General features: G+C 50.3%; 1 protein-coding gene and 1 non-coding gene across 2 annotated transcripts in view; one reads left to right on the plus strand and one right to left on the minus strand.

The window, feature by feature from the left end:
* PKN1 (protein kinase N1) overlaps positions 1-25,479 on the minus strand; it is a 39,976-nt gene that overhangs the window by 2,059 nt on the left and 12,438 nt on the right. Inside the window, exons 4-17 of the mRNA XM_012457797.3 lie at positions 22,720-22,855; positions 17,259-17,404; positions 16,619-16,832; positions 15,731-15,925; positions 8,455-8,564; positions 8,220-8,363; positions 5,003-5,078; positions 4,787-4,916; positions 4,603-4,696; positions 1,591-1,670; positions 1,436-1,511; positions 1,250-1,341; positions 380-556; positions 80-142 (exon numbers count right to left, since the gene is read on the minus strand). Coding sequence (XP_012313220.1) covers positions 80-142; positions 380-556; positions 1,250-1,341; positions 1,436-1,511; positions 1,591-1,670; positions 4,603-4,696; positions 4,787-4,916; positions 5,003-5,078; positions 8,220-8,363; positions 8,455-8,564; positions 15,731-15,925; positions 16,619-16,832; positions 17,259-17,404; positions 22,720-22,855 — 1,733 coding nt within the window. The remainder of the gene's footprint in view (positions 1-79; positions 143-379; positions 557-1,249; positions 1,342-1,435; positions 1,512-1,590; positions 1,671-4,602; positions 4,697-4,786; positions 4,917-5,002; positions 5,079-8,219; positions 8,364-8,454; positions 8,565-15,730; positions 15,926-16,618; positions 16,833-17,258; positions 17,405-22,719; positions 22,856-25,479) is intronic.
* Positions 17,988-18,091, plus strand: LOC135276881 (small nucleolar RNA U13). The gene has a single exon (XR_010344435.1). It is a non-coding gene; the product is annotated as a small nucleolar RNA U13 (small nucleolar RNA).

The raw sequence follows: 25,479 nt of genomic DNA on the forward strand, positions 1-25,479 counted from the left end.
GTGGAAAGAGGGATGAGCGGGGGTCTGTGGCCTGTTCCCACAGCGGGCAGAGTGCACATGCACGCACACATGCACACACCTGTAGACGATCTTGTGTTCATGAAGAAACTGTAGGCCCAGCACCACGCAGGCAGAATAAAAGCTGCAGAGAGACAGAGGCTGCTGAGCGGGGCGGGGCCACCCTGCCAGCAGGGAGGGTTACATAAGCCTGGCTCCCACATCCTCAAAAGCCCCCCAGTCTCCCCAAAGCTCCAGGAGGCTGGGGGAGGCAAGGCCTGAGGGTGGAGGGGCGAGAAGCAGGCTGCCAGCCTCTCGGGGGAACTAAGGTGTCAGATGCTGGGGTGGGAGGCAGGGGCCCGGGCTGGGGGACCCGGCTCACACGGCACGGGGCTCGGAGAACACGTCACTGTGGATGTGCAGCATCAGGTCCCCGCCGGCCGAGTACTCCATCACGAAGCACACGTGCTCCGGTGTCTGGAAACAGCCGAAGAGGTTCACCAGAAAGGGGTGTCCCGCGCTGGTCACTGCTGCCAAGATCCGCTTCTCACACATCAGGCTGGGGAGGGGCGGAAGGCAGAGGTCAGAGAATATGGCCACCCCTTACCTCAGACTCCTGGACGGCAAGCAAAGCCCACACAGAGGAAAGCAGAACTGAGAAATGTCATCTTAGCACCTGGATACAGCCGTGCCTGAAGGGAGCCCCCTCCTGAACTTTTCTGATCCAGACCAATAAATTTCTTTACTTGTTTCAGTCTTTCTGATTTGGGTTCCTGATTATCAAAAGGATGCTGGGAAGACCAAGGACAGTCTCGGTGCCTGTACCAAATGTTTAGAGGGGTTAGGCATTCTGTAGAGAGCACCTGACAACCGTGGGTGAAAGGCAGAGTCAGGCTGGAGTGCACTGGCATGATCTCAGCTCACTGCAACCTCAACCTCCTGGGTTCGAGTGATTCTCCTGCCTCAGCCTCCCAAGTAGCTGGGATTACAGGCGCCTGCCACTATGCCTGGCTAATTTTTGTATTTTTAGTAGAGACAGGGTTTCACCATCTTGGCCAGGCTGGTCTTGATCTCCTGACCTCGTGATCCACCCCCCTCGGCTTCCCAAAGTGCTGCGATTACAGGCGAGAGCCTCCGCGCCTGGCGTTAATAACAACTATGAGTCACTCTCCCTACAGCCACAGAGACTGCTTTGTCTCTCATTTCCCAAGAGAGGAAACAAGGTCCCCAGAGGACCAGAGCAGGTCCCCACCTCTCCACCTCGTCTCGGGCCACAATGTCCCCTTTCTTCAAAGCCTTGATGGCAAACAGCTCCCCGCTGGACCGGAATTCGGAGAGCAGCACCTGGAATCAGAGTGGGCAGGGGTGGTTTTAGCGGCCAGCCAGGGACCTGGGGGTCTGGACTCTCGGCCCCCCAGTTCCCTGCCCTCCACCTCACCTTCCCAAAGTGACCCCGGCCCAGCACCGCCAGGAACTTGAAATCCTCGAGGGTCAGAGGTGACTTCCTCAGAGGGCTGTGGAGAGAGGCCACTGATGGGAACAGGAACCCAGGCAAGCAGGGGTGGTGGGCAGGGGGCCGGGGAGGGGTGTCACCTGCACAGGGCGGGGCCTGGGGTCTCCTGGGTCTCCGAAGGCAGCTCGGGAGTGGTGGAAGATTCCTGGATCGGGGAGCTCTGTGGCGGAGAGAGGAGGCCAGAGTAAGGGGAGTCAGAGAGGCCCTCGTAACCACAACAGCCTCCAAGGCCCAGCGGTATCTGGCCCCCCGACCCCATCCTCATGTCTCCTCCCACACACTCCTCACTCACTCTCCGCCAGCCACACTCCACCCCACCCTGCACCCTGAACAAACCAGGCACGATTCTACCCCAGGACCTCTGCACAGCTGTTCCCTCTTCCTGAACTTTTCTTTTCTGACACCTGCGTGGCTCCTCACTGACCTCCAAGCCCTTACTCAAACGTCAGCTCCGCTGACCACCGCATTCAACAACAGAACCCCTCACACGCCCTGTGCCCCTTCTCAGCTTTATTTCTTTCCCCAGCACGTTTTACATTCCAAATATATTTTATCAGCCGGGCGCAGCGGCTCATGCCTAAAATCCCAGCACTTTGGGAGGCCGAGGTGGGCCGATCACCTGAGGTCAGGACTTTGAGACTAGCCTGACCAACATGGTGAAACCTGTCTTTATTAAAAATATTTAAAAATTAGCTGGGTGTGGTGGCGGGCACCTGTTCTCCCAGCTACTCGGGAGATTGAGACAATAGAATTGCTCAAGGCACCATGCCTGGCTAATTGTTTATTTGGTAGAGATGGGCTCTCACTATGTTACCCAGGCTGGTATCAAACACATGACCTCAGCCTCGCAAAGTGCTGGGATTACAGGTATAATTTTTAAAACAAAAGTACTTTATAATTACTTTATAACTACTTCCACTTTCTAAAAAAAAATAGAGATATGTATATACAATGAGCCAGGTGCAGTGGTGCACACCTGTAGTCCCAGCTACTTGGGAGGCTGAAGTGGGAGAATAATCTGAGCTCAGGAGTTTGAGACTGCCGTGAGCCATGATCGCACCACTGCACTCCAGCCTAGGAGACAGAGCAAGACCCTGTCTCAAAAAAAAGGTAAAATGCATTCAGGCTGGGCGCAGTAGCTCACACCTGTAATCCCAGCACTTTGAGAGGCTGAGGCGGGAAGATTACTTAAAAGTCAGGAGTTCCAGACCAGCCTGGCCAACATGGTGAAATCCCATCTCTACTAAAAATATAAAAATTAGCTAGGCATGGTGGCGCGTGCCTGTAGTCCCAGCTACTCAGAAGGCTGAGGTGGGAAAATCACTTGAACCCAGGAGGCGGAGGTTGCAGAGAGCCAAGATCACGCCACTGCACTCCAGCCTCAGCGACAGAGTGAGACTCCATTTCTAAATAAATAAATAAAATGCATTCAGTAAGGTGGGCAAGAGGAACAGGTTACATATGTGTGCACCCAGCAAACCATCACCCAGCCTAGGAGTTGGCAAACGCCGGCTGGTGGCCCATTCTGCATTCTATTTTTATCAAGTTTGTAAGAGTTAAGAATGGCTTTCACATTTTTTTTTTTGAGATAGAGTCTCACTCTTGGCCAGGCTAGAGTGCAGTGGCACCTTCTCGGCTCACTGCAAGCTCCACTTCCCAGGTTCAAGTAATTCTCCTGCCTCAGCCTCCCGAGTAGCTGGGATTACAGGCACCTACCACCATGCCCGGCTAATTTTTTTTTTTTGTATTTTTAGTAGAGACGGGGTTTCACCATGTTGGCCAGGCTGGTCTCGAACTCCTAACCTCATGATCCGCCCTCCTCGGCCTCCCAAAGCACTGGGATTCCAGGCGTGGGTCACTGCACCCGGCGTTTTGGAGTTTGGCCATGTTGTTCAGACTGGACTCCAACTCCTGAGCTCAAGTCATCCTCCTGCCTCAGCCTCCCGAGTAGCTGGGACCGCAGGTCAACTGATTTTTACATTTAAAATCAGTTTTAAAAAACTGATTGGGGGAAAAAAACAAAAAGTCGTTGGGGAAAAAAATGAAACGAGGAGTAATATTTCATCGCTCATGAAAGTTCTACGACGTCCGCACTTCAGCGTGTACTACCAATGAGGTTTGACTGGAAGACAGACGCTCTTACGGTGTACAGATCGTCTGTGGCTGCTCTCAAACTACAAAGCAGACAGGGACTGTCTGGCCCACAAAGCCAAAACTATTGACTCTCTGGCCCTTTACGGAAAATGGGTGCTGCCCTCTGACCTAGATCAAGACGAGGAACATTTCTATCACCCTGCACGCCCTGCTGTGGCTCCCGGCTTTTGGGAACCTCTGCCTAGAGAACACTACTCTCTCTTTTTTTTTTTTGGGAACGGAGTCTCACTCTGTCGCCCAGGCTGGAGTGCAGTGGTGCGATCTTGGCTCACCGAAACCTCCGCCTCCCAGGTTCAAGCAATTCTCTTGCCTCAGCCTCCCAAGTAGCTGGGATTACAGGCGCCCACCACCTCGCCCAACTAATTTTTTTTGTTTTTGAGACAAAGTCTTGCTCTGTTGCCCAGGCTAGAGTGCAGTGGCGTGATCTTGGCTCACTGCAACCTCTGCCTCCTGGGTTCAAGCAATTCTGCTGCCTCAGCCTCCTGAGTAGCTGGGATTACAGGTGCCCACCACTGTGCCCAGCTAATTTTTATATTTTTAGTAGAGATGGGGTTTCACCATATTGGCCAGGCTGGTCTTGAACTCCTGACCCCATATTCCACCCGCCTCGGCCTCCCAAAGTGCTGGGATTACAGGTGTGAGCTACCGCACCCGGCCCATATCCAGCTAATTTTTTATAGAAACGGGGTTTCACTGTGTTGTTCAGGCTGGTCTCAAACTCCCAGGCTCCAGTGGTCCTCCCCTGTCCGCCTCCCAAAAGTGCTGGGATTATAGGCATGAGCCGCTTTTTAACCAGGATGGAGATCTGGGCACATGTTTTTAGCCAGCATAGACATGCTGCGTGACTCCAGGGAAGTTCGTAGCAGTCTCTGCGCCTGGAGCAGAACCCCTGACGCTGCCCAGGCCAGGCCTACGGGGAAGGAAGGGGGGACCCTCACCAGGCTCGATGGGCTGGAAGGAGGATCCCGCGAGCTCTTCTGGGGTGAGCTGTCTGAGTCGGTGCCGAGGTTCAGCTTCTCCACCGATATGTCACTGCAGCAGAAGAGAGAAGGGTGTGTCTCGGACGCAAGACCCTGGAAAGCTTCGAGGGGCAGCCGGGTCCCTGGGGCCCTCCTTCCTTACCTGGCGGTCCGGGCCTCAGATCCCGGAGAAGCCCCGGGGCTGAAGGTGGTGTTGGGGATGAGCCTCCGGAGCAGCCGCACCCACGTGGCGACGTCGATGTTCATCTGCCTAGCACGCTGGAACGCCTTCCCTGGGGGGACGGGGGCAGGTGTCACCCTTCGTGACACTCCCAGGACCCCCGGCCTCTCCCCGAGGGGCTCTGGAGCAGCCTCTCACCTTGCTGCTTGGAGAAAATTTTCTTCTGCCGTCGGAGCCGAGGAATCCTCTCAATGACAGGGTTGCGGAAGGTGACCTGGGGGAAGGGACCAAAAGGTGAGGTCGCCCTGCCCACCTGCAGGCAGACAGCTTGGTGAGGAAGCCCCTAGGAGCACAGGCATGCGCACTCGAGTGGGGTTCTGCTCATGGGGTGTCAAATTCAATCCAAGTACCAGGTGACAACGAGGAGGTCATCAACGCTAGTCTCGAACTCCTGGCCTCAAACGATCCGCCCACCTTGGCCTCCCAAAGTGCTGGGATTCCAGGCGTGAGCCATGGCACCCGGCCAAAAGTCCCATGGGCTGGTGCTGCAGAAAGTTCTAGGGGATGGTGCTTCTGTAGAGGCGTACAAACAAAACAGAATGCTACCAGCAGACCTCGAAGGCGAGGAGAAACGCTTTAGAATTTGTCCCCCAGGGCGGGGCGCAGTGGCTCAAACCTGGAATCCCAGCACTTTGGGACACCGAGGTGGGCAGATCATGAGGTCAAGAGATTGAGACCATCCTGGCTAACATGGTGAAACCCCGTGTCTACTAAAAATACAAAAATTAGCCGGGCATGGTGGCGGGCTCCTGTAGTCCCAGCTACCCGGGAGGCTGAGGCTGGAGAATTACTTAAACTCGGAAGGCAGAGGTTGCAGTGAGCCGAGATACTGCCACTGCACTCCAGCCTGGTGACAGAGGAAGACTCCATTTCAAAAAATAATAATAAAAAAAATTTGTCCGCCAGGCCACCCACCACCACTTTCCATTTGGTTCTGGGCTGTGTTCTGAATGGAAGAACAGTTTTAAAGCTCTGCCATCTGAAGTCAACCCCTCTCCACGCCCTTTTCTTTCAGTGGTCCTTGATGGTCAGACCAGGGAAGAACCTCTGCTTGGGGATATGGATAAACAGATAGACAGATACAGAGACAGGTAGACAGAGACAGGGGTTGGATGGCTGGGTAGTTACAGCTAGAGAGAAGATTGATAGAGATAGGGACACACAGAGATAGCGAGAAGGATGGATGGATATGTAGATAAATACAGCTATACAGAAAAAAATAGAGAGAGCCACAGATAGATATAGAGAATAGGCCGGGCGTGGTGGCTCACACCTGTAATCCAAGCACTTTGGAGGCCAAGGTGGGCGGATCACCTGAGGTCGGGAGTTCAAGACCAACCTGACCAACATGGTAAAAACCCCGTCTTTATTAAAAAAAAAAAGAAGCTAGATATAGAGAATAGAGATAGAGAACAGATGGGTAGACATAAGAGAGAGGAATATACAGAGATGGATATGGATGAACAGATGGATGGATAAGATGACTGATAAATAATATAGATGGATGGATGCAAAGACAGATTGGCTGATAGACAATACAGACACATGGATAGATGGATAGATGGATAGACAAATGGATGGATGAATGGATGGATGGATAAGATGACTGATAGATATTATAGATGGATGATGCAAAGACAGATTGGTTGATAGATAATATAGATAGATGAATGGATAGATGGATGGATGGATGGATGGATGGGTGGATGGGTGGATGGGTGGATGGGTGGATGGATGAGATAAACATAATATAGATACCTAGTATAGATGAATACATAATGCATAGATAAGATGGATGGATGAATGCATAGAAAAACAGACAGGATGGATGGATGGATAGGAAGGCTAGTAGGTAGGTAGATAGACTGTGTGTGCATACATACATAGGTAACCTATGCTATATATATACGTAAAACAGGGTACACGTTTAGGTTGGGGGAATAGTAAAAGCGTTTTTTAGGATAAATTGGCTAAAGGAGGGGGCAAGTGATTTTCCTCCTCTGTGCCTCAGTTTCCTCCACTGTCAAGTTTGAGTAATAACAGTCCCTCTTTTGTTGGGTGGCTGTGACAATTAACGAGTTCATGTTGGCAAAGTGCTTGCTACAGAGCCCGGCTTATGCTATGAGAACTCGGCTAGAAATGTTATTCAGATGGGAGTTCCCAACCGAAAACCCTTGACAATGTCTGGAGGTCTCTGGGCTGTCAAAGCTCAGGGGAGGCGGAGTCACCAACATCCTGTAAGCAGTGGCCAGAGGTGCTGCTAAACGTCCTCCAGAGCACGGGACAGCCCTGCCACAGAGGATGACCAGGCCCCAGTGTGAACACTGCCAAAGACAGGACACCTCCGTTCAGACTGTCACCCTCCCACAGCTGTGGGAATCACTTTCTCTTGACCGTGGCTCTGGAAGCAAACACCACAACACGTTGCCAGGTTTTGTATCTCTTTCCTGGCTGGATGAAATTTTATAATTTATTTACTTTTTTCTTTAAACATTTCTAAATTTGGAAATCAGCTTCTTCTTCCTCTTCTTTTTGTTTTTTTGAATATGTTGCTTCGGAACGAAACCAAACCCAGCTAAGGTCATATCACTGATGTGGCCTTTTTTTTTTCTTTTTTTTCTTTTTGTGAGACAGAGTCTCACTCTGTTGCCTAGGCTGGAGTGGAGTGGCATGATCTCAGCTCACTGCAACCTCCGCCTAAGGGGTTCAAGGGATTCTCCTGCCTCAGCCTCCCAAGTAGCTGGGAATACAGGTGCCTGATACCATACCCAGCTAATTTTTGTAGTTTTAGTAGAGGTGGGTTTTCACCATGCTGGCCAGGATGGTCTTGAACTCCTGGCCTCAAGTGATCCACCTGCCTCGGCCTCCCAAAGTGCTGGGATTACAGGTGTGAGGCACCATGCCCAGCCTAGAACAGGCAGATTTAAAGCCTATCTTCCCTCTCTAGAAGAGCCTGATCTAAAACATATCTTTCCCTCTAGAAGACATCTATTTAAAACATATCTTCCCCTTCCAGAAGAGATAGATCTAAAACATACCTTCCCCTTTTAGAAAAGCCTGACCTAAAACGTGTCTTCCCCTTACAGAAAAAGCAGATCTAAAATGCATCTTCCCCTTCTAGAAGAGCCTGACCTAAAAAGCATCTTCTCTTTCTAGAAAAGGCAGAGTTAAAACGTATCTTCCATTTTTAGAAGAGTTGGATCTAAAACTTATTTTCCTCTTCTAGAAGAGCCTAAAACTTATCTTCCCCTTCTGGAAGAGTCAGACCTAAAATGTATTTTTTTCCTTCTAGAAAACTGGAAGCTGGGGAGTGAGGGAGAAGAAGCATTTTCTCAGGGTCAGGGGTGGGCTGTACCTCGGCCACCAAGCAGCCCTGGGGTTCCATGTCCAGCTGCACCTCATGCCTCTCATTGTCCAAGAAATCCTCCAACTTCAGGAATTTGAGGGCACACAGGCCCCGCTGGTCCCGCCAGAACACTGCCAACTCCAGTTCCCGTGCCTGGAGGGAGAGGAAGAGGGCCATCACTCAGGGTGCCGGAGGCATGGAAGCCCTCCTCCTCTCAGCCCTATTGCCCTTCAACACAGCTCACCCTCTCAAGCTCCAGGGTGAAGCTCTGGTCCCAAGCGTTGGGGCCACACGGCTTCCAAGACGTCTGCCCCACCACTGTGTTATCCAGCTTAAGCACAGTGCTGACTTCATCTGAAATGGGGAGAGGGCTCAGTCAGAAAACGCTGGCAGTGGCCAGGCGAAGGTGGCTCATGCCTGTCATCCCAGCACTTTGGGAGGTCGAGGCAGGCGGATCACTTGAGGCTAGGAATTTGAGACCAGCCTGGCCATCATGGCGAAATCCCATCTCTACAATATATACAAAAATTAGTTGGGCGTGGTGGCACACACCTGTAACGCCCAGTACTTGGGAGGCTGAGGCAGGAGAATTGCTTGTATCCGGGAGGCTGAGGTTGCACCGAGCTGAGCTCGTGCCACTGCACTCCAGTTTGGTTGACACAGCAAGACTCTGTCTCAAAAAAAGAAAAGAAAAACAGCTGGGCATAGTGGCTCATGCCTGTAATCTTAACACTTTGGGAAGCTGAGGCAGGAGGGTCACCTGAGGTCACGAGTTCGAGACCAGCCTGACTAATGTGATGAAACCCTATGTCTACTAAAAATACAAAATCACCCAGGCATGGTGGTGCATGCCTGTAATCCCAGCTACTCACGAGGTTGAGGCAGGAGAATCACTTGAACCCAGGAGGCGGAGGTTGCAGTGAGCTGAGCGCGCGCCATTGCACTCCAGCCTGGGCAACAAGAGTAAAACTGTCTCAAACCAAAAAAAAAAAAAGAAGAAAAGAAAAAAGAAAATGCTGGCAGAAAGGGGCATCTCTATTACCTTTTTCTTTTTTTTTTTTCCTTGTTTGATAGAGATGAGTCTTGTTATGTTGCCCAGGCTGGTCTCAAACTCCTGGCTTCAAATGATTCTCCTGCCTCGGCCTCCCAAGTATCTGGGATTACAGACATCAGTCACCAGGCCTGGCCGTCTACTATCTTTTTTAAAGAAATCCTCCCTCCGTAACTTTTCTGCTACTGTAAAGTTTTGCATTCAACATTAAAGTTTTTAAATCCAGTTGATTTTTTTACTATAGTATAAGGTGAGGCAGGGATCCAAATTCACTTTTATTCTACATGGAAGTCTCAGCAACAGAGTCCTAAGGATTTACTGACTGATTGATTGAGCCAGAGTCTGGCTCTGTCTCCCAGGCGGGAGTGCAGTGGCGCAATCTTGGCTCACTGCAACTTCTACCTCCTGACTTGAAGATTCTCACATCTCAGCCTCCAAAGCAGCTCAGACTACAGGCACACACCACCATGTCCAGCTAATTTTTGTGTTTTTAGTAGAGATGGGGTTTCACCATGTTGGCCAGGCTGGTCTCGAACTCCTGACCTCAAGTGATCTGCCTGCCTCGGCCTCCCAAGTGCTGGGATTACAGGCATGAGCCACGCACCCAGCCACTCCTAAAGATTACCCTAGTAAAATGCATGTGGGTATACATCAGGAGATACATCTATATAAAGTATATATAATGGCCCAAAATAGAGGCATCCCACAGTCCATTAACAGGAGAATTAATATTTTAAAACTGCAATACAGTCTTAATAGCTGAAGTATGAAATCGCTGATATTTAACTATTTTTTTTTTTTTGCTTTCAGAAAAAAGCAATTTGATATGGCTTAGTCTAACATAATGGATTATTAAGCAGGAAAAAATACGAATTAACTATAGCTTCCCACAACAAAATAGATGAGTCTCCCAAAACAATGTTTTTTCTTGTTTTGTTTTGTTTTGTTTGTTTTTGAGATGGAGTCTCACTCTGTCACCCAGGCTGGAGGGCAGTGGCGAAATCTTGGCTCACTGCAACCTCCGCCTCTCAGGTTCAGGGGATTCTCCTGCCTCAGCCTCCCGAGTAGCTGGGATTACAAGTGCCACACCCCAGCCACCACCGCCAACACCCCTGGCTAATTTTTGTATTTTTAGGAGAAATGGGGTTTCACCATGTTGGTCAGGATGGTCTTGAACTCCTAACCTCGTGATCCACCCACCTCGGCTTCCCAAAGTGCTGGGATTACAGGCATCAGCCACTGTACCCGGTCTTTTTCTCTTTTCTTTTTAAGATGGAGTCTCGCTTGGTCACCCAGGCTGGAGTCCAGTGGTGCAAATACAGCTCACTGTAGCCCTGACCTCCTGAGCTCAAGCAGTCCTCCCATTTCAGCCTCCTAAGTAGCGGGGACCACATTTTTGATTCATCTGTTTTCTTTTTTTTCCCCCATTATTTTTCTTTTCTGTGACACAGACTCAGGAGGGCCTGACAACATGTATCCCAATTTTTTTATTATTTGTAAAGACAAGGTCTTACTATGTTGCCCAGGCTGGTCTTGAACTCTTGGGCTGAAGTGATCCTCCTGAATCAGCCTCCCAAGTGCTGGGATTACAGGTATGAGCCAAGGCATCTGGCTGCAATATTCTATTTCTTTTTTTTTTATAGACAGGGTTTCACCATGTTGGCCAGGCTGGTCTTGAACTCCTGACATCAGGTGATCTGCCTGCCTCGGCCTCCCAAAGTGCTGGGATTACAGGCGTGAGCCACCTTGCCTGGCCTCACAATATTCTATTTCTGAACCCAGGTGGTGGTAACATGGGTATTTGCTCTCCTGTTATTCTTCCCAACACTATCTTTTTTTTTTTTTTTTTTTTTTTTTTTGGTACATATGTGTTAATTTTCTTTCTTCTTTTTTAGCCACAAGATTAGGAATTAAATTTTCTTTTTAAAAAAATTATGAGGCCGGGCACAGGGTGGCTCATGCCTGTAATCCCAGCACTTTGGGAGGCCGAGGCAGGCAGATCACCTGAGGTTGGGAGTTCGAGACCAGCCTGGCCAACATGGTAAAACCCGGTCTCTACTAAAAATACAAAAATTAGCCAGGTATGGTGGTGCATGCCTGTAATTCCAGCTACTCGGGAAGCTGAGGCAGGAGAATCACTTGAACCCTGGAAGCTTAGATTGCAGTGAGCAGAGATCGCACCATTGTACTCCAGCCTGGTCAACAAGATTGAAACTCCATCTCAAAAAAAAAATTATGGTAAAATACATATAACACTTTAAAAATTATGGTAAAATACATATAACATAAAATTTATCATTTTTTTTTCTTTGAGATTGAGTCTCGCTCTGTCGCCCAGGCTGGAGTCCAGTGGTGCCATCTCGGCTCACTGTAACCTCCACCTCCCGGGTTCAAGCAATTCTCTGCCTCAGCCTCCCGAGTAGCTAAGATTACAGGTGCCTGCCACCACGCCCAGCTCATTTTTGTATATTTAGTAGAGATGGTGTTTCACCACGTTGGCCAGGCTGGTCTCAAACTCCTGACCTCGTGATCTGCCTGCCTCAGCCTCCCAAAGTGCTGTGATTACAAGCATGAGCCACCACACCCGGCCATCACAGTCATGTTTAAGTGTCCAGTTCAGTGGCATTAAGTATATTCATACTGCTGTGCAACCATTACCACCATCCACCTCCAGAACTCTTTACCTTACACAACCAAAGCTCTGTCCACATTAAATAACTCCTCATTCCCCGCTTCCTCTACCCCCGGGCATCCATCATTCCACTTTCTGTCTATGAGTCTGACTACTCTAGAGACATCACATAACTGGAATCATAAAATATTTGTCTTTTTGGGACTGGCACATAGCCTAATGTCCTCAAGGTTCATCCATGTTGCAGCATGGGACAGGATTTCTTTCCCCCTATTTTTTGTTTTGAGATAGAACATCACTCACTGCCCAGGCTGGAGTGCAGTGGCATGATCTTGGCTCATTGCAACTCCTGCCTCCTGGGCTCAAGCGATTTTCCTACCTCAACCTCCTGAGTAGCTGGGACTACAGGTATGTGCCACCACGCCCAGCTAATTTTTTGTATTTTTAATAGAGATGGGGTTTCACCATGTTGCCCAGGCTGGTCTCAAACTCCTGAGCTGAAGTGATCCACCTGCCTCGGCCTCTGAAAGTGCTGGGATTACAGGCCTGAGCCACCACACCTGGAAAGATTTCTTTCCTTTTTATTTATTTTTTTATATTATTTTATTTTATATATATTTTTTATTTCTTTTTTGAGAGCGAGTCTCATTCTGTTGCCCAGGCTGGAGTGCAGTAGTGCAATCTCTGCCTCCCAGGTTCAAGCAGTTCTCTTCTCAGCCTCCCGAGTAGCTGGGATTACAGGCGCCTGCCACCATGCCCGACTAATTTTTTGTACTTTTAGTAGAGACAGGGTCTCACCTTGTTGGCCAGGCTGGTCTTGAACTCCTGATCTTGTGATCCGCCCGCTTCAGCCTCCCAAAGTGCTGGGATTATTGGCCTGAGCCACCACACCCAGCCTTCTCTCTTTTTCATTTTATTATTATTATTTTTTGAGATGGAGTTTCACTCTGTTGCCCAGGCTGGAGTGCAGTGGGTGCAATCTCTGCTCACTGCAACCTCCACCTCCCTGGTTCAAGCGATTCCCCTGCCTCAGCTTCTGGAGTAGCTGGGATTACAGGCGCATACCACCAGCCTGGCTAATTTTTTGTATTTTTAGTAAAGACAGGGTTTCGCCATCTTGGCCAGACTGGTCACAAACTCCTGACCTCAGGCAGTCCGCCCACCTCAGCCTCCCAAAGTGCTGGGATTACAGGCGTGAGCCACTGCTCCGGGCCTTATTTCCTTTTTAAATCTGAGTAATGTTCCATTGTATGGCTGGCCCACGTTTTGTTTATCCATTCATCTATTGGTGGACACTGGATTGCTTCCATTTTTGGCTTTCATAGTGCTGCTATGAACACAGGTATACAAATATCTCTTTGAAATCCTTTTATTTTTATATATTTTTCTATCACTATTTTTAAAACTGACAAATAAAAATTATATGTATTTGTCAAGTACACCACGTTGTTTTGAAATATGTATACATTATGGAACCTCTGAAGCCCTGTTTTTAATCCTTTTGGGGATATGCCCAGAAGTAGAATTGGATCATATAGTTACTCTGGATTGTTTGTTTTTTTTGTGGGTTTTTTTTCAGCGGTTTTTTTTTTTTGAGACAGAGTCTCACTCTGTCACCCAGGCTGGAGTGCTGTGGCATGTTCTCGGCTTACTGCAACCTCCGCCTCCCAGGTTCAAGCAATTCTGCCTCACCCTCTGGAGTGCTGGGACTACCGGCACTTGCCACCATGCCCAGCTAACTTTTGTATTTTTAGCAGAGACGACGTTTCGCCATGATAGCCAAGCTGGTCTCAAACTCCTGACCCCAAGTGATCCACCTGCCTCGGCCTCCCAAAGTGCTGGGATTACAGCTGTGAGCCATTGCTCCTGGCCTGGCTACTGTTTTTAATTGTTTCAGGAACTCCATATACATACACACACACACACACACACACACACACACACACGTGTATATATATGTATATATATGTATGTATAAATATGTATATATATATGTGTTTGTGTGTATATGTATGTATTTTTTTATTTTTTTGAAACAGAGTCTCTTTCTGTCACCCAGGCTGGAGTGCAGTGGCACGATCTCTGCTCACTGCAACTTCTGTCTCCTGGGTTCAAGCAATTCTCCTACCTCAGCCTTCTGAGTAGCTGAGATTACAGACACACACCACCACGTCCAACTAATTTTTGTATTTTTAGTAGAGATGGGGTTTGCCATGATAGCCAGGCTGGTCTCGAGCTCCTGACTTCAGGTGATCTGTCCCCACTCAGCCTCCCAAAGTGCTGGGATTACAGGTGTCAGCCATGCCAATATATTTTCCATAGCGGCTGCACCATTTTACATTCCCACCAACAGTGCACAAAGGTTCTAACTTCTCTCCACATCCTCACCAACATTTGTTATTTTCTGTTTGTTTTGTTGGGTTTTAAAAATAGTATTAGTCATCCTAATGAGTATGACATACTGGTTTCTCGTTTCGTTTTTCTTTTTCTTTTTTTAATCTAAATAAACTTGAGCCGGGCGCGGTGGCTCAAGCCTGTAATCCCAGCACTTTGGGAGGCCGAGGCGGGTGGATCACGAGGTCAAGAGATCGAGACCAACCTGGTCAACATGGTGAAACCCCGTCTCTACTAATACAAAAAAAAAAATTAGCTGGGCACGGTGGCGCGTGCCTGTAATCCCAGCTACTCAGGAGGCTGAGGCAGGAGAATTGCCTGAACCCAGGAGGCGGAGATTGCGGTGAGCCGAGATCGCGCCATTGCGCTCCAGCCTGGGTATCAAGAGCGAAACTCCGTCTCAAAAAAAAAAAATAAATAAATAAAAAATAAACTTGAATGTTGTTGTTGTTTTTTAATTTAGAGACAGGGTATTACTCTGTTGTCTAGGCTGGAGTGAAATGGCTCAATGATAGCTCACTACAGCCTGGAGCTCCTGGGCTCAAGTGATCCTCCTATCTCAACCTCTACAATAGCTAGGACTACAGGTACAGGCCACCACACCTGGCTAATTTTTACATTTTATTTTTTGTAGAGATGGGGTCTTGCTATGTTGCCCAGGCTGGTCTCAAACTCCTGGCCTCAAACAGTCCTCCTGACTCAGCCTCCCAAAGTACTGGAATTATAGGCATGAGGTGCTGCACCTGGCCTGCTTCTTTTTGTTTTGTTTTGAGAAGGAGTCTCACTCTGTCACCCAGGCTGGAGTGCAGTGGCACGATCATGGCTCACTGCAACTTCCACCTCCTGGGTTCAAGTAATTCTCCTCCTCAGCCTTGCAAGTAGCTGGGATTACAGGTGTGCGCCACCACGCCTAGCTAAGTTTTGTATTTTTAAGTAGAGACAGTGTTTCACTATGTTGGCCAGGCTGGTCTCAAACTCCTGACCTCAAGTGATTTGCCCACCTTGGCTTTCCAAAGTGCTGGCATTACATGTGTGAGCCACCATGCCCGACCCATGGCCTATTTTTTTTTTCTTGAGACAGAGTCTCACTCTGTTGCCCAGGCTGGAGGGCAGTGGTGCAATCTCAGCTCACTGCAACCTCCATCTTCTGGGTTCAAGCAATTTTCCTGTCTCAGCCTCCGGAGTAGCTGGGACTATAGGAGTGCATTACCATGCCTGGCTAATTTTTGTATTTTTAGTAGAGACAGGGTTTCACCATATTGGTCAGGCTGATCTCAAACTCCTGACCTTGTGATCCACCTGCCTCAGCCTCCCAAAGTGCTGGGATTATTGGCATGAGCCACCGTGCCCGGCCCCTGGCCTATTTTTTAAAGGATTAGAAATATGGGGCATTCCGGGTCCCCCATGCCACCCCATTTCTCAGGGTCCACGATGCCCACTCACTGCTGTTCTCTGCTTCTGCTTTGAGGCTGCTCCGGCCACTGAGGCTTCCACTTCGGCTGTAAAGGCCCCGGGCTGGACGGCTCAGGAAGGCGGGGCGGCTGTCTGGGGTCCCAGGTCCCCCCACTGAGGGTGTAGGGTTCCAGGGGATGGTCTCTGGGAGGTCTCTGCAGCCCACCACGCATACCTCCAGGGTCCCTGCAGGAGGGGAAAGTTCAGCAGGGGGCCATGTATGGGACAGGCTGAGAGGAGGGGACCACAGTGGGGAGGGGACACATCCAGACACAGCCATGGTACAAGTGGGAGCCAGTGAAGAACAGCCAGGGTGGAGCACGGGGCCTGAGGCCGGGATGTCCATGCTGGGATAGGAGAATATGAGACAAGTGGTCCTGCCGGGAGGGGCTCGGATGTGGGAGTTTCGAGGCAGAAGAGAGGTTCAGGGTGTAGGCCAGCGGCCCAGGTAAGCAGAAACAGGGTAGGACTAGGAGTTCTCGGGGAGGATTCAGTGGACAATCTGAGGTCTGAGATGGGCTAGGGGGTCTATGGTGGGGCTGGTCTGGAGGGGTAGATGGCTGAGGGGTCTGAGGGAAGGTGGGGCTGGCTGGTCTGCAGCAGGGGGTAGGAGGCTCATGGCTGAGGGTTGTGAGGCTGAGGTGGGGGACAAGGGCTGGGGAAAATACTGGGCCAGGTGAGGAGGGGTGGAGAAATTGAGGAGTGGGGAGGGGCAAGAGCCCAGGGTGCAATGGGGTGTCTACTGGAGAGAGGAGGGGACAGTGGGATGGGAGTCCAGGGTTGGGGAGAGTGGTGATTGAAGTTCGGGGTCACAGGAATGAGGAAATGAGAGGAGTCAGAGGCCCAGGGCTGCGTGGGAGGGGCAGGTCTCAGGCCTACCTGTGAGCGGAGCGGGCTTGCACAGGGTGCTGTAGTGAGTGGCGGGGAAGGGACCGGCCAGGCGGGCGCTGAAGGCGGCAGATGAGGCTGCAGCGAGCTCTTCTCGCAGCAGCCGCCCCTTGGGGTGGTCGGCGGGCAGCTCCCCGAGCCTCCGCTCCAGAGCCTCCCGCAGCAGCCCCAGCTTCTGGTTGGATTCTGTCAATTTCTCCTGGGCCTATGATGGAAAGTGTGGTTCTGGGGGCCGAACCAGGCTTGCCCCTTCCCAAGTGCAGGCTTAGGCCCCACCACCAGGCTGACTGAGTCTCGCACTGGACTCCTCCCTAGAGGGCTAAACCTCAAACCAACTCGGTCCCACCCCTGGGAAAACTAGACCCTGCCCCTTGCAGAGGCCCCTCCCCTCACGGAGGGCCATTCCTGCCTGAAACCACGCCCCTCACTGAGGCCCCGCCCCTCAGAGGGCACTGTTCCTGACGCCCCGCCCCTCACAGCAGGCTACTCTGGCAGTTGCCCCACCCCGTATGAAGGTTACACCCCCTTTGAGGCTCCACCCCTCGTGGCCGTTCCTGGCAAAGTCCCCGCCGCTTGCTGAAGCCGCGCCCCCAGCTAAAGCCCCACCTCTAATGAAAGCTCCGCCCCTCACCTCACTGACAGCCTTGCGGTCCGGGGCCTTGGCAGCGCTGAGCAGGCGCAGTACGTTCTTGGCACCCTCGGCCACCGCGTGCTCCACTCGGAAATGGTGCCGCAGTTCTTCGATGCGCAGCTCCACGGCCCCAAGGTCAGGACTTCCTGTGAGCGTGGAATACTGGGCAGTGAGGCTAGCCTGAAGCGCCCCACCAACCTAGTCCCAGACACGCAGCCATTCACAGGAACAGGCATGGGTCACAGACAAACCATCATGAAGATGCATCACACTTCATCCAAAGGGTGGGCACAGTGACACTGTCGCACTGCCACCTGCAGGCAGCCCCACTTCCACCCAGACTCTTTTATCCATACACCATCACTCACAGGGCCAGTCCTAGGGACAAAGTTACCCTGTTATGGGGGACAGTCTGAGCAATGATACACAGGCACACTGTCACCCCAGGCTTAGAGACAGACACATTGTCACGGTCCCTCTTCACCTCCAGGGATTTGCACAGGGACAGACACAGGCACGCTGTGGCCCCAGGAATAGTCACATTATCTAGATTCAGACACTGTCACCCAGGGGCTGAAACCCAAAGAGACAGAAACATAAATCATAGGCTGGGTAATCCCAGTGCTTTGGGAGCCCAAGACTGGTGGATCACTTGAGGTCAGGAGTTTGAGACCAGCCTGGCCAACATGGTGAAACCCTGTCTCTACTAAAAATACAAAAATTAGTTAGATCCTTTTGTAGTTCATGAGCATGATGATTGGGTGTTCACACGCTTGTGTGAGATGTGCCACCCTCGAACCTTGTTACGACATCAGCACATTACCCATCTGACCTGAACTTGGAAAAAACAAAAATACAAAAATTAGCCGGGCGCGGTGGTGCATGCCTGTGGTCCCAACTACTTGAGAGGCTGAGCCAGGAGAATAGCTTGAACCCGAGAGGCAAGGTTGTTGTGAGCCAAGACTGTACCACTACATTCCAGCCTGGTGACAAAGCAAGAGTTGGTCTCAAAAAAAAAAAAAAAGCTGGGTGTAGTGATGTGTGCCTGTAACTCCAGCTACCTGGGAGGCTGAGGCAAGAGAATCACTTGAACCTGGGAAGTGGAGGCTGCAGTGAGCCAACATCACGCCACTGCACTCCAACCTGGGTGACAGACCGAGACTCCATCTCATTAAAAAAAAAAAAAAATCATACTGTCATACCCATGTTGACACACCTGACTCCCCAATGAACAGTCACCAGGTTAAAAAGTCAACCAGGCACAGTGACACTCATGGGCATTTGGACAACCACAGAGATACAACTATACTCACACAGATGGCGTCAGTCACAAAGACACTGTTAGAGACTGAATGTTTGTCTCCTACCAAATTCCTGTGTTGAACCCCTAATCCCCAATGGGATGGCACTTGGAGAAAGGGCCTTTGGGAGGTAATTAGGGTTAGATGAGGTCATGGAGGAAGGGCCATCATGATGAGATTAGTGCCCTTATCTGAAGAGGAAGAGGCTGGCCACAGTGGCTCACACCTGTAATCCCAGTGCTCTGGGAAGCTGAGGCAGGCGGATCGCTTGAGGCCAGGAGTTTGAGACCAGTCTGGGCACCATAGAGAGACCTTGTCTTACTATAAATAAATAAATTAGCCAGGTGTGGTGGCATGTGCCTGTAGTCCCAGCTACTCAGGAGGATGAAGCAGGAGGACCACTTGAGCCCAGATGGTCAAGGCTGCAGTGAGCTGTGATCATGCCACTGCACGCCAGCCTGGGTGAGAGACCAATACCCTGTCTCAAAAAAATAAAAATAAAAAACAAGAGGAAGAGACACTAAGGCTCTCTCCCCACCATGTGAAGACGCAATAAGAAGGCAGCCATCTGTAAGCCAGGAAGAGAGCCCTCACCAGGAACCAACCATGCTGGCACCCTGACCTGGAACTGCCAGTCTCCAGAACTATGAGAAAGATAAATGTCTGTTGTTTAAGCCACTCAGCCTATGGGACTTTCTTATGGCGGCCCAAGTCAAGTAAGACAGGCACTGTCGCATTGACACTGTCGCACTGTCGCCCACAGGGACACACAGCATTACCACTTTGTCACCAGCGTGGGCACACTGTCACCTGCAGGCAGAGGAACACATACTGTGTCACATAGATGCAGTCACACTGCCACATAGCGACACTGTCATGAGTCAGGCTCTGTTATACAGACACAGCCCTGTCACCTTGGGCACAGGGACACCATTATAGGGGCAGAGAAGCACGGTCACAGACACAAATGCATTTATGCCCAAGCACAGGGTCAAGAAAAGGGGCACAGGCCAGGCATGGTGGCTCACGCATATAATCTCAACACTTTGGGAGGGTAAGGCAGGAAGATCACTTGAGGTCAGGAGTTTGAGACCGACCTGGGTGACATAGCAAAATCCAGTCTCTACCAAAAAAAAAAAATTTTTTTTCTTTTTTTTGAGACAGAGTCTTGCTCTGTCGCCCAGCTGGAGTGCAGTGGTGCAATCTCGTCTCACTGCAACCTCTACCACCTGAGTTCAATCAATTCTTCTGCCTCAGCCTCCCAGACAGCTGGGACTACAAGTGTGTGCCACCACGCCTGGCTAATTTTTTTTTGTATTTTAGTAGAGACGGGGTTTCACCATATTGGCCAGGGTGGTGTCGATCTCCTGACCTCATGATCCACCCGCCTCGGCCTCCAAAAGTGCTGGGAGTGGTGGCATATGCCTGAGGTCCCAGCTACTCAGCAGGATTGTTTGAGCCCAGAAGGTCAAGCCTGCAGTGAGTTATGATTGTGCCACTGCATTCCAGCCTGGGCAACACAGTCAGACCCTGTCTAAACAAAAAAATAGTGTGTCTTGGGGAATGTGTCAGTGCGATGGTATATGTGATTGTGGATACCCACATGGACTTCGCAGTGACTATGTGTAACGGTAGGATCACAGATTCCATTGTCTCTGGGTGTTGTCCCAAGCATGGGTGACTGGGTGACTTTATCCCTAAAAGTCCCAGTGACTGATTAAGCACCATGTGGCAGTAGGTCTAGGGGTGACAGTGAGACTGTGTGTTTTTTTTGTGTGTGTTTTTTTGAGACAGAGTATCAATCTGTTGCCCAGGCTGGAATGCAGTTGTACAATCTCAGCTCACTGCAACCTCTGCCTCCCGGGTTCAAGCAACTCTCCTGCCTCAGCCTCCTGAGTAGCTGGGACTACAGGTACGCACCACAATGCCCAGCTGATTTTTGTATTTTTAGTAGAGATGGAGTTTCATCATGTTGGCCAGGCTAGTCTCAAACTCCTGACCTCAAGATCCACCCCCTTGGCTTCCAAAGTACTGGGATTACAGGCGTCAGCCACTGCACCCAGCTGAGGCTGTGTTTATAAGGCAATGTGCCTGTGACTATCAACTACCCTGCGACTGTGTCTGTATTATTGGTGTCCAGGTGAGTAACATGTGGGCACAGTGTGACTCTCCGAGACCAAGTGCCAGGGTCATTATTCAGAATAGTCAGGCCAAGCGTGGTGGCTCACATCTGTAATCTCAGCACTTTGGGAGGCCGAGGTGGGTGGATCACAGATTAGGAGTTCGAGACCAGCCTGACCAACATGCTGAAACTCCATCTCTACTAAAAATACAAAAATTAGCCTGGCATGGTGGCAAGTGCCTGTAATCCTAGCTACTTGGAAGGCTGAGGCAGGAGAACTGCTTGAACCCGGGAGGCAGAAGTTGCAGTGAGCCAAGATCGCACCACTGCACTCCGGCCTGAGCAATAGAGTGAGATCCTGTCTCAAAAAAAAAAAAAAGAACAATAGTTATTTTAATAAGACTGTCCTAGGAAACTACAGCCATGAATAAGTGTGATCTGTGGGTGACAAATGTCCTACACCTGTGTGACTGTGTCCTCGTGCCTCTCCCTGTGCCACTGGGTGACTGTGTCCCTGTGATTTCATACTGGGTGTGAGAACACACTCAGTTTTTTCCCTGTGACATCAGGTCTCTATGCCTGTGGCTGTCAGTGACACTGACTTGCCTGTGTGACAACGTGATGGCATTTCTTCACCTGTCCCTATGCTTTACCATATGGCAGTGTGATTATGTTTTGATTCTCCCTGGGCTCTAGTTAGAGCCTGGAATGGACTCAAGCGAGCCTCCCATCTCAGCCTCCTGAGTGAGTAGCTGGGACCACAGGTGCACGCCACCACGCTCAGCTAATTAAAAAAAAATTTAGGCTGGGCGTAGTGGCTCACGTCTGTAATCCCAGCACTTTGGGAGGCCGAGGTGGGCAAATCACCTGAGGTCAGGAGTTCAAGACCAGCCTGGCCAACATGATGAAACCCCATCTCTACTAAAAATACAAAAAATTAGTCAGGCACAGGGGTACACGCCTGTAATCCCAGCTACTTGGGAGGCTGAGGCCGAAGGATCGCTTGAACCCGAGAGGCAGTGGTCATAGGGAGCCAAGATCGCATCACTGCACTCCAGCCTGGATGATGAAGTGACTCTGTCTCAAAAAAAAAACAAACAAACCTGAAACACACATCAGTAGTATGGACGCAGACAGCCCTGCACACAGTACACCAAGATCCTGTCAAAAATTCAGGCTGACAATCACAGCAAGTTGAGTTTGGGAGATACCCTCAGGCATTCATACACACAGATGCACACAGAAAAACACACACACATGCACACGCAGGCATACTCATAGTTCTGCACACAGAGGAGCTGTGGTGACAAGATAACCACCTAATCCAGGGGTCCACACCTTCTTTTTGGTAGTCAGATTGCTGGCCAGGTGCAGTGGCTCATGCCTGTAATCCCAGCACTCTGGGAGGCTGAGATGGGTGGATCACCTGAGGTCAGGAGTTCAAGACCAGCCTGACCAACATAGTGAAAGCCCATCTCTACTAAAAATACAAAAATTAGCCAGGTGTGGTGGCAGACACCTGTAATCCCAGCTACTTAGGAAGCTGAGGCAGGAGAATCGCTTGAACCCGGGAGGCGGAGGCTGCAGTGAATCGAGATCACACCACTGCACTTCAGCCCAGGTGACATAGTGAGACTCCATTTCAAAAACAAAAAAAAAGTCAGATAGCAAATAATTTTGACTTTACAGCCCACAAGGCTCTGTTGCACTACTCAACTCTGCTGTTGTGATGTAAAAGCAATCAAAAACATAGTAAATGAATGGGCGTGACTATGTACCAATAAAACTTTACTGACAAAAAAAGACAATGGGTAGATTTGGTCTGAAGGTGGTAATTTACCAACCCCTGATGTAATACAAACTTTGCAAGGGACAAAATGCGAAGCTCTGGCCCAGCGAGGGTCAGGAATGTGTTGAAGTCTCACACCGGGTCCAATGACCCACCTCCCTACTCCAGAAAGGGACCCACTACAGGAGCCAGAGGCGGAGTCCTGCCAGGCGAGATGCAGGCAAAGCTGTCTGGAGGCCAGGGACTCACCTTGGGTCTCATCGGGGGCCGCCTGGCTCTCCAGCTGGCCGGCCTGCAGCGCCCGGCGGAGTTGCATGCGGATGATGTCTATCTTGGTCTTACTGTCCTGCAACATCTGCTGGGCTGTCAGCAGCAGCTTCCGGTCCTGGAGGCGGAGACAGGCTGTGAGAGGAAGGCTGGGCGGCTGGGGTCCTGCCACATCTCACAGGTCCTAGGTGACGGATGGATGTAACAACATGCATTTGCAGGCTGGGCACGGTGCCTCACACCTGTAATCCCAGCACCTTGGGAGGCCAAGGCGGGTGGATTGCTGAGCCCAGGAGTTCGAGACCAGCCTGAGCAACCCATGGCAAGACCCTGTCTCCACAAAAAATACAAAAATTAGCTGGGCGTGGTGGCGTGCACCTGTGAGCCCAGCCACTCAGGGCGGAGGTGGGAAGATCACTCAAGCCCAGGAGTTGGGAGGCTGCAGTGAGCTGAGATTGCATTGCTGTCCTCCAGCCTGAGCAACAGAGCAAGACCCTGTCTCAAAATAAAGAAATAAATAAGTAAATAAATGCACTTCCATGCATTCCTTGGTACAGTGGTGTGATGTAGTCCATGGGGTTTGGATCCTGGGTCTGCCACCTAACATCTGTGTGACTTCCAGCAAGCTATTCAACCTCTCTTGGCAGCAATTAACTAATTAATTTATTTTATTTTATTTTGTTGAGATAGAGTCTCACTCTGTTGCGTAGGCTGGAGTGCAGTGGCGCAATCTCAGCTTCCTGCAACCTCCGCCTCCCAGGTTCAACCATTCTCTTGCCTCAGCCTCCCAAGTAGCTGGGATCACAGGCATGCACCATCACGCCCAGCTAATTTTTGTATTTTTTTTTTTAGTAGAGTTGGGGTTTCACCATGTTGGCCAGGCTGATCTTGAACCCCTGACCTCAAGTGATCCACCTGCCTTGGCCTCCCAAAATGCTGGGATTACAGGCATGAGTCACCGCCTGGCCTACTCTACTCACTTTCATTAGGTCAGTATCACCCCCAGGGGGCAGAAATTCTTTCTTAGGAGGTGAGAAACTCTTTTTTTGTTGTTTTTGTTTTTGTTATTGAGAAGGAGTCTTGCTCTGTTGCTAGGGTGGAGTGCAGCAGTGCAATCTCAGCTCACTGCAACTTCCGTCTCTCAGGTTCAAGTGTTTCTCCTGCCTCAGCCTCCCGAGTAGCTGGGATTATAGGTGTGCGCCATCACGCCCGGCTAATTTTTAGTATTTTTAGTAGAAACGGGGTTTCACCACGTTGGCCAGGCTGGTCTTGAACTCCTGACCTCATGATCTACCCACTTCAGCCTCCCAAAGTGCTGGGATTACAGGCATGAGCCACCGCGCCCGGCCAGGAGATGAGAAACTCTTATTCTTTTTGTACATAATGCTCAAATACACATAAAAAAAATATGTGATTGATCTAGACTAAATTTTCATACAATGGTGTTCAATTACTTGTACACAGGTGTTCATAGCAAAACCATTCACAATCGCTAGAAAGGTGGCAAGAGCCAAATGTTCATCAATTGATGAATGGGGTGCAGTGGCTCACATCTGTAATCCCAGCACCGTGGGAGGTCAAGGCAGGAGGATTGCTTGAGCCCAGGAGTTCGAGTCCAGCCTGGGCAACATAGTGAGACCCCATCTCAATAAAAATAAAAAATAAATAAAATAATATCAGGTCAGGTGAGGTGCCTCACACCTGTAATCCCATCACTTTGGGAGGCCAAGGTGGGCAGATCACCTGAGGTCAGGAGTTAGAGACTGGCCTGGCCAATACAGTGAAACCACGTCTCTACTGAAAACACAAAAATTAATGGGGCGTGGTGGCACATGCATGTAATCCCAGGTACCTGGGATGCTGAGGCAGGAGAATCACTTGAACTCAGGAGGCGGAGGTTGCAGTGAGCCGAGATCACGCCACTGCACTTCAGCCTAGGTGATAGAATAAGACTCCATCTCAAAAAATAAATAAATAAAATAATGTCATTTAAAAAAATCCATGCAGTGTATCCTTCCATATGACATTCACAGGGGAGGACATGCGCACAGCAATCTGAGAGTCTGGATCTGATTTCTCTAGCTGCAGGCCAGCCTGTGCTTGTGGTGTGGGAATCTCTGGGTATTGATGCAGACCTGTGTGTTCCTAGAACTGATTGGCAGGACGGGAATGTGAGTGTATTTGTGGCCGTGTGCACCAGCCTCTGGGTATGGATGTAAGAGTGTGTGTATCCAGATGTGGCTGTGGTGCGATTCTCCATGTGTTGCTAGATGCTGTTACTGATGTGTGTCCCTAGTATGAGAAAGTCTGTGTGTGTGTGTGTGTGTGTGTGTGTGTCTAGATGTTTTGATGATGGTGTGTGTGTATGTCAAGGCATTGACATGACTGTGTGTGCTTATAATAGGAGACACCGTCAGCAGTGAGGGGTTGCGTGTTTCCCTGACTATAGGTGCACTTGAGGCCCTGCATGGGGACTGCGTGGGGAGGGGAGACAATCTATCACGTGTCTGACATTACCCACAGTCATGTTTCCTATACACCCCCATGAGCTGCCCATGCCTGAGTCCTGCCAGCAAGTCACACCCATCCGCCAGTATGTCCCCAACCCAGAGGGTCCCAGTCTCCCATGGGGCAGCTGTAGGCTGCACCCTGTGCCCCCAGCCTGTGATCTGCTCACGGGTGTGTGCATACATGTGCAGTGTGTGTGCAGATACATCGGTGGGTGAGTGTGCACACATGGGC

This window comes from Aotus nancymaae, unplaced genomic scaffold (assembly GCF_030222135.1).
Source record: "Aotus nancymaae isolate 86718 unplaced genomic scaffold, 86718_ANA_hifiasm-v0.15.2.pri h1tg000028l, whole genome shotgun sequence".
In the NCBI taxonomy this organism is placed as follows: Eukaryota; Metazoa; Chordata; class Mammalia; order Primates; family Aotidae; genus Aotus; species Aotus nancymaae.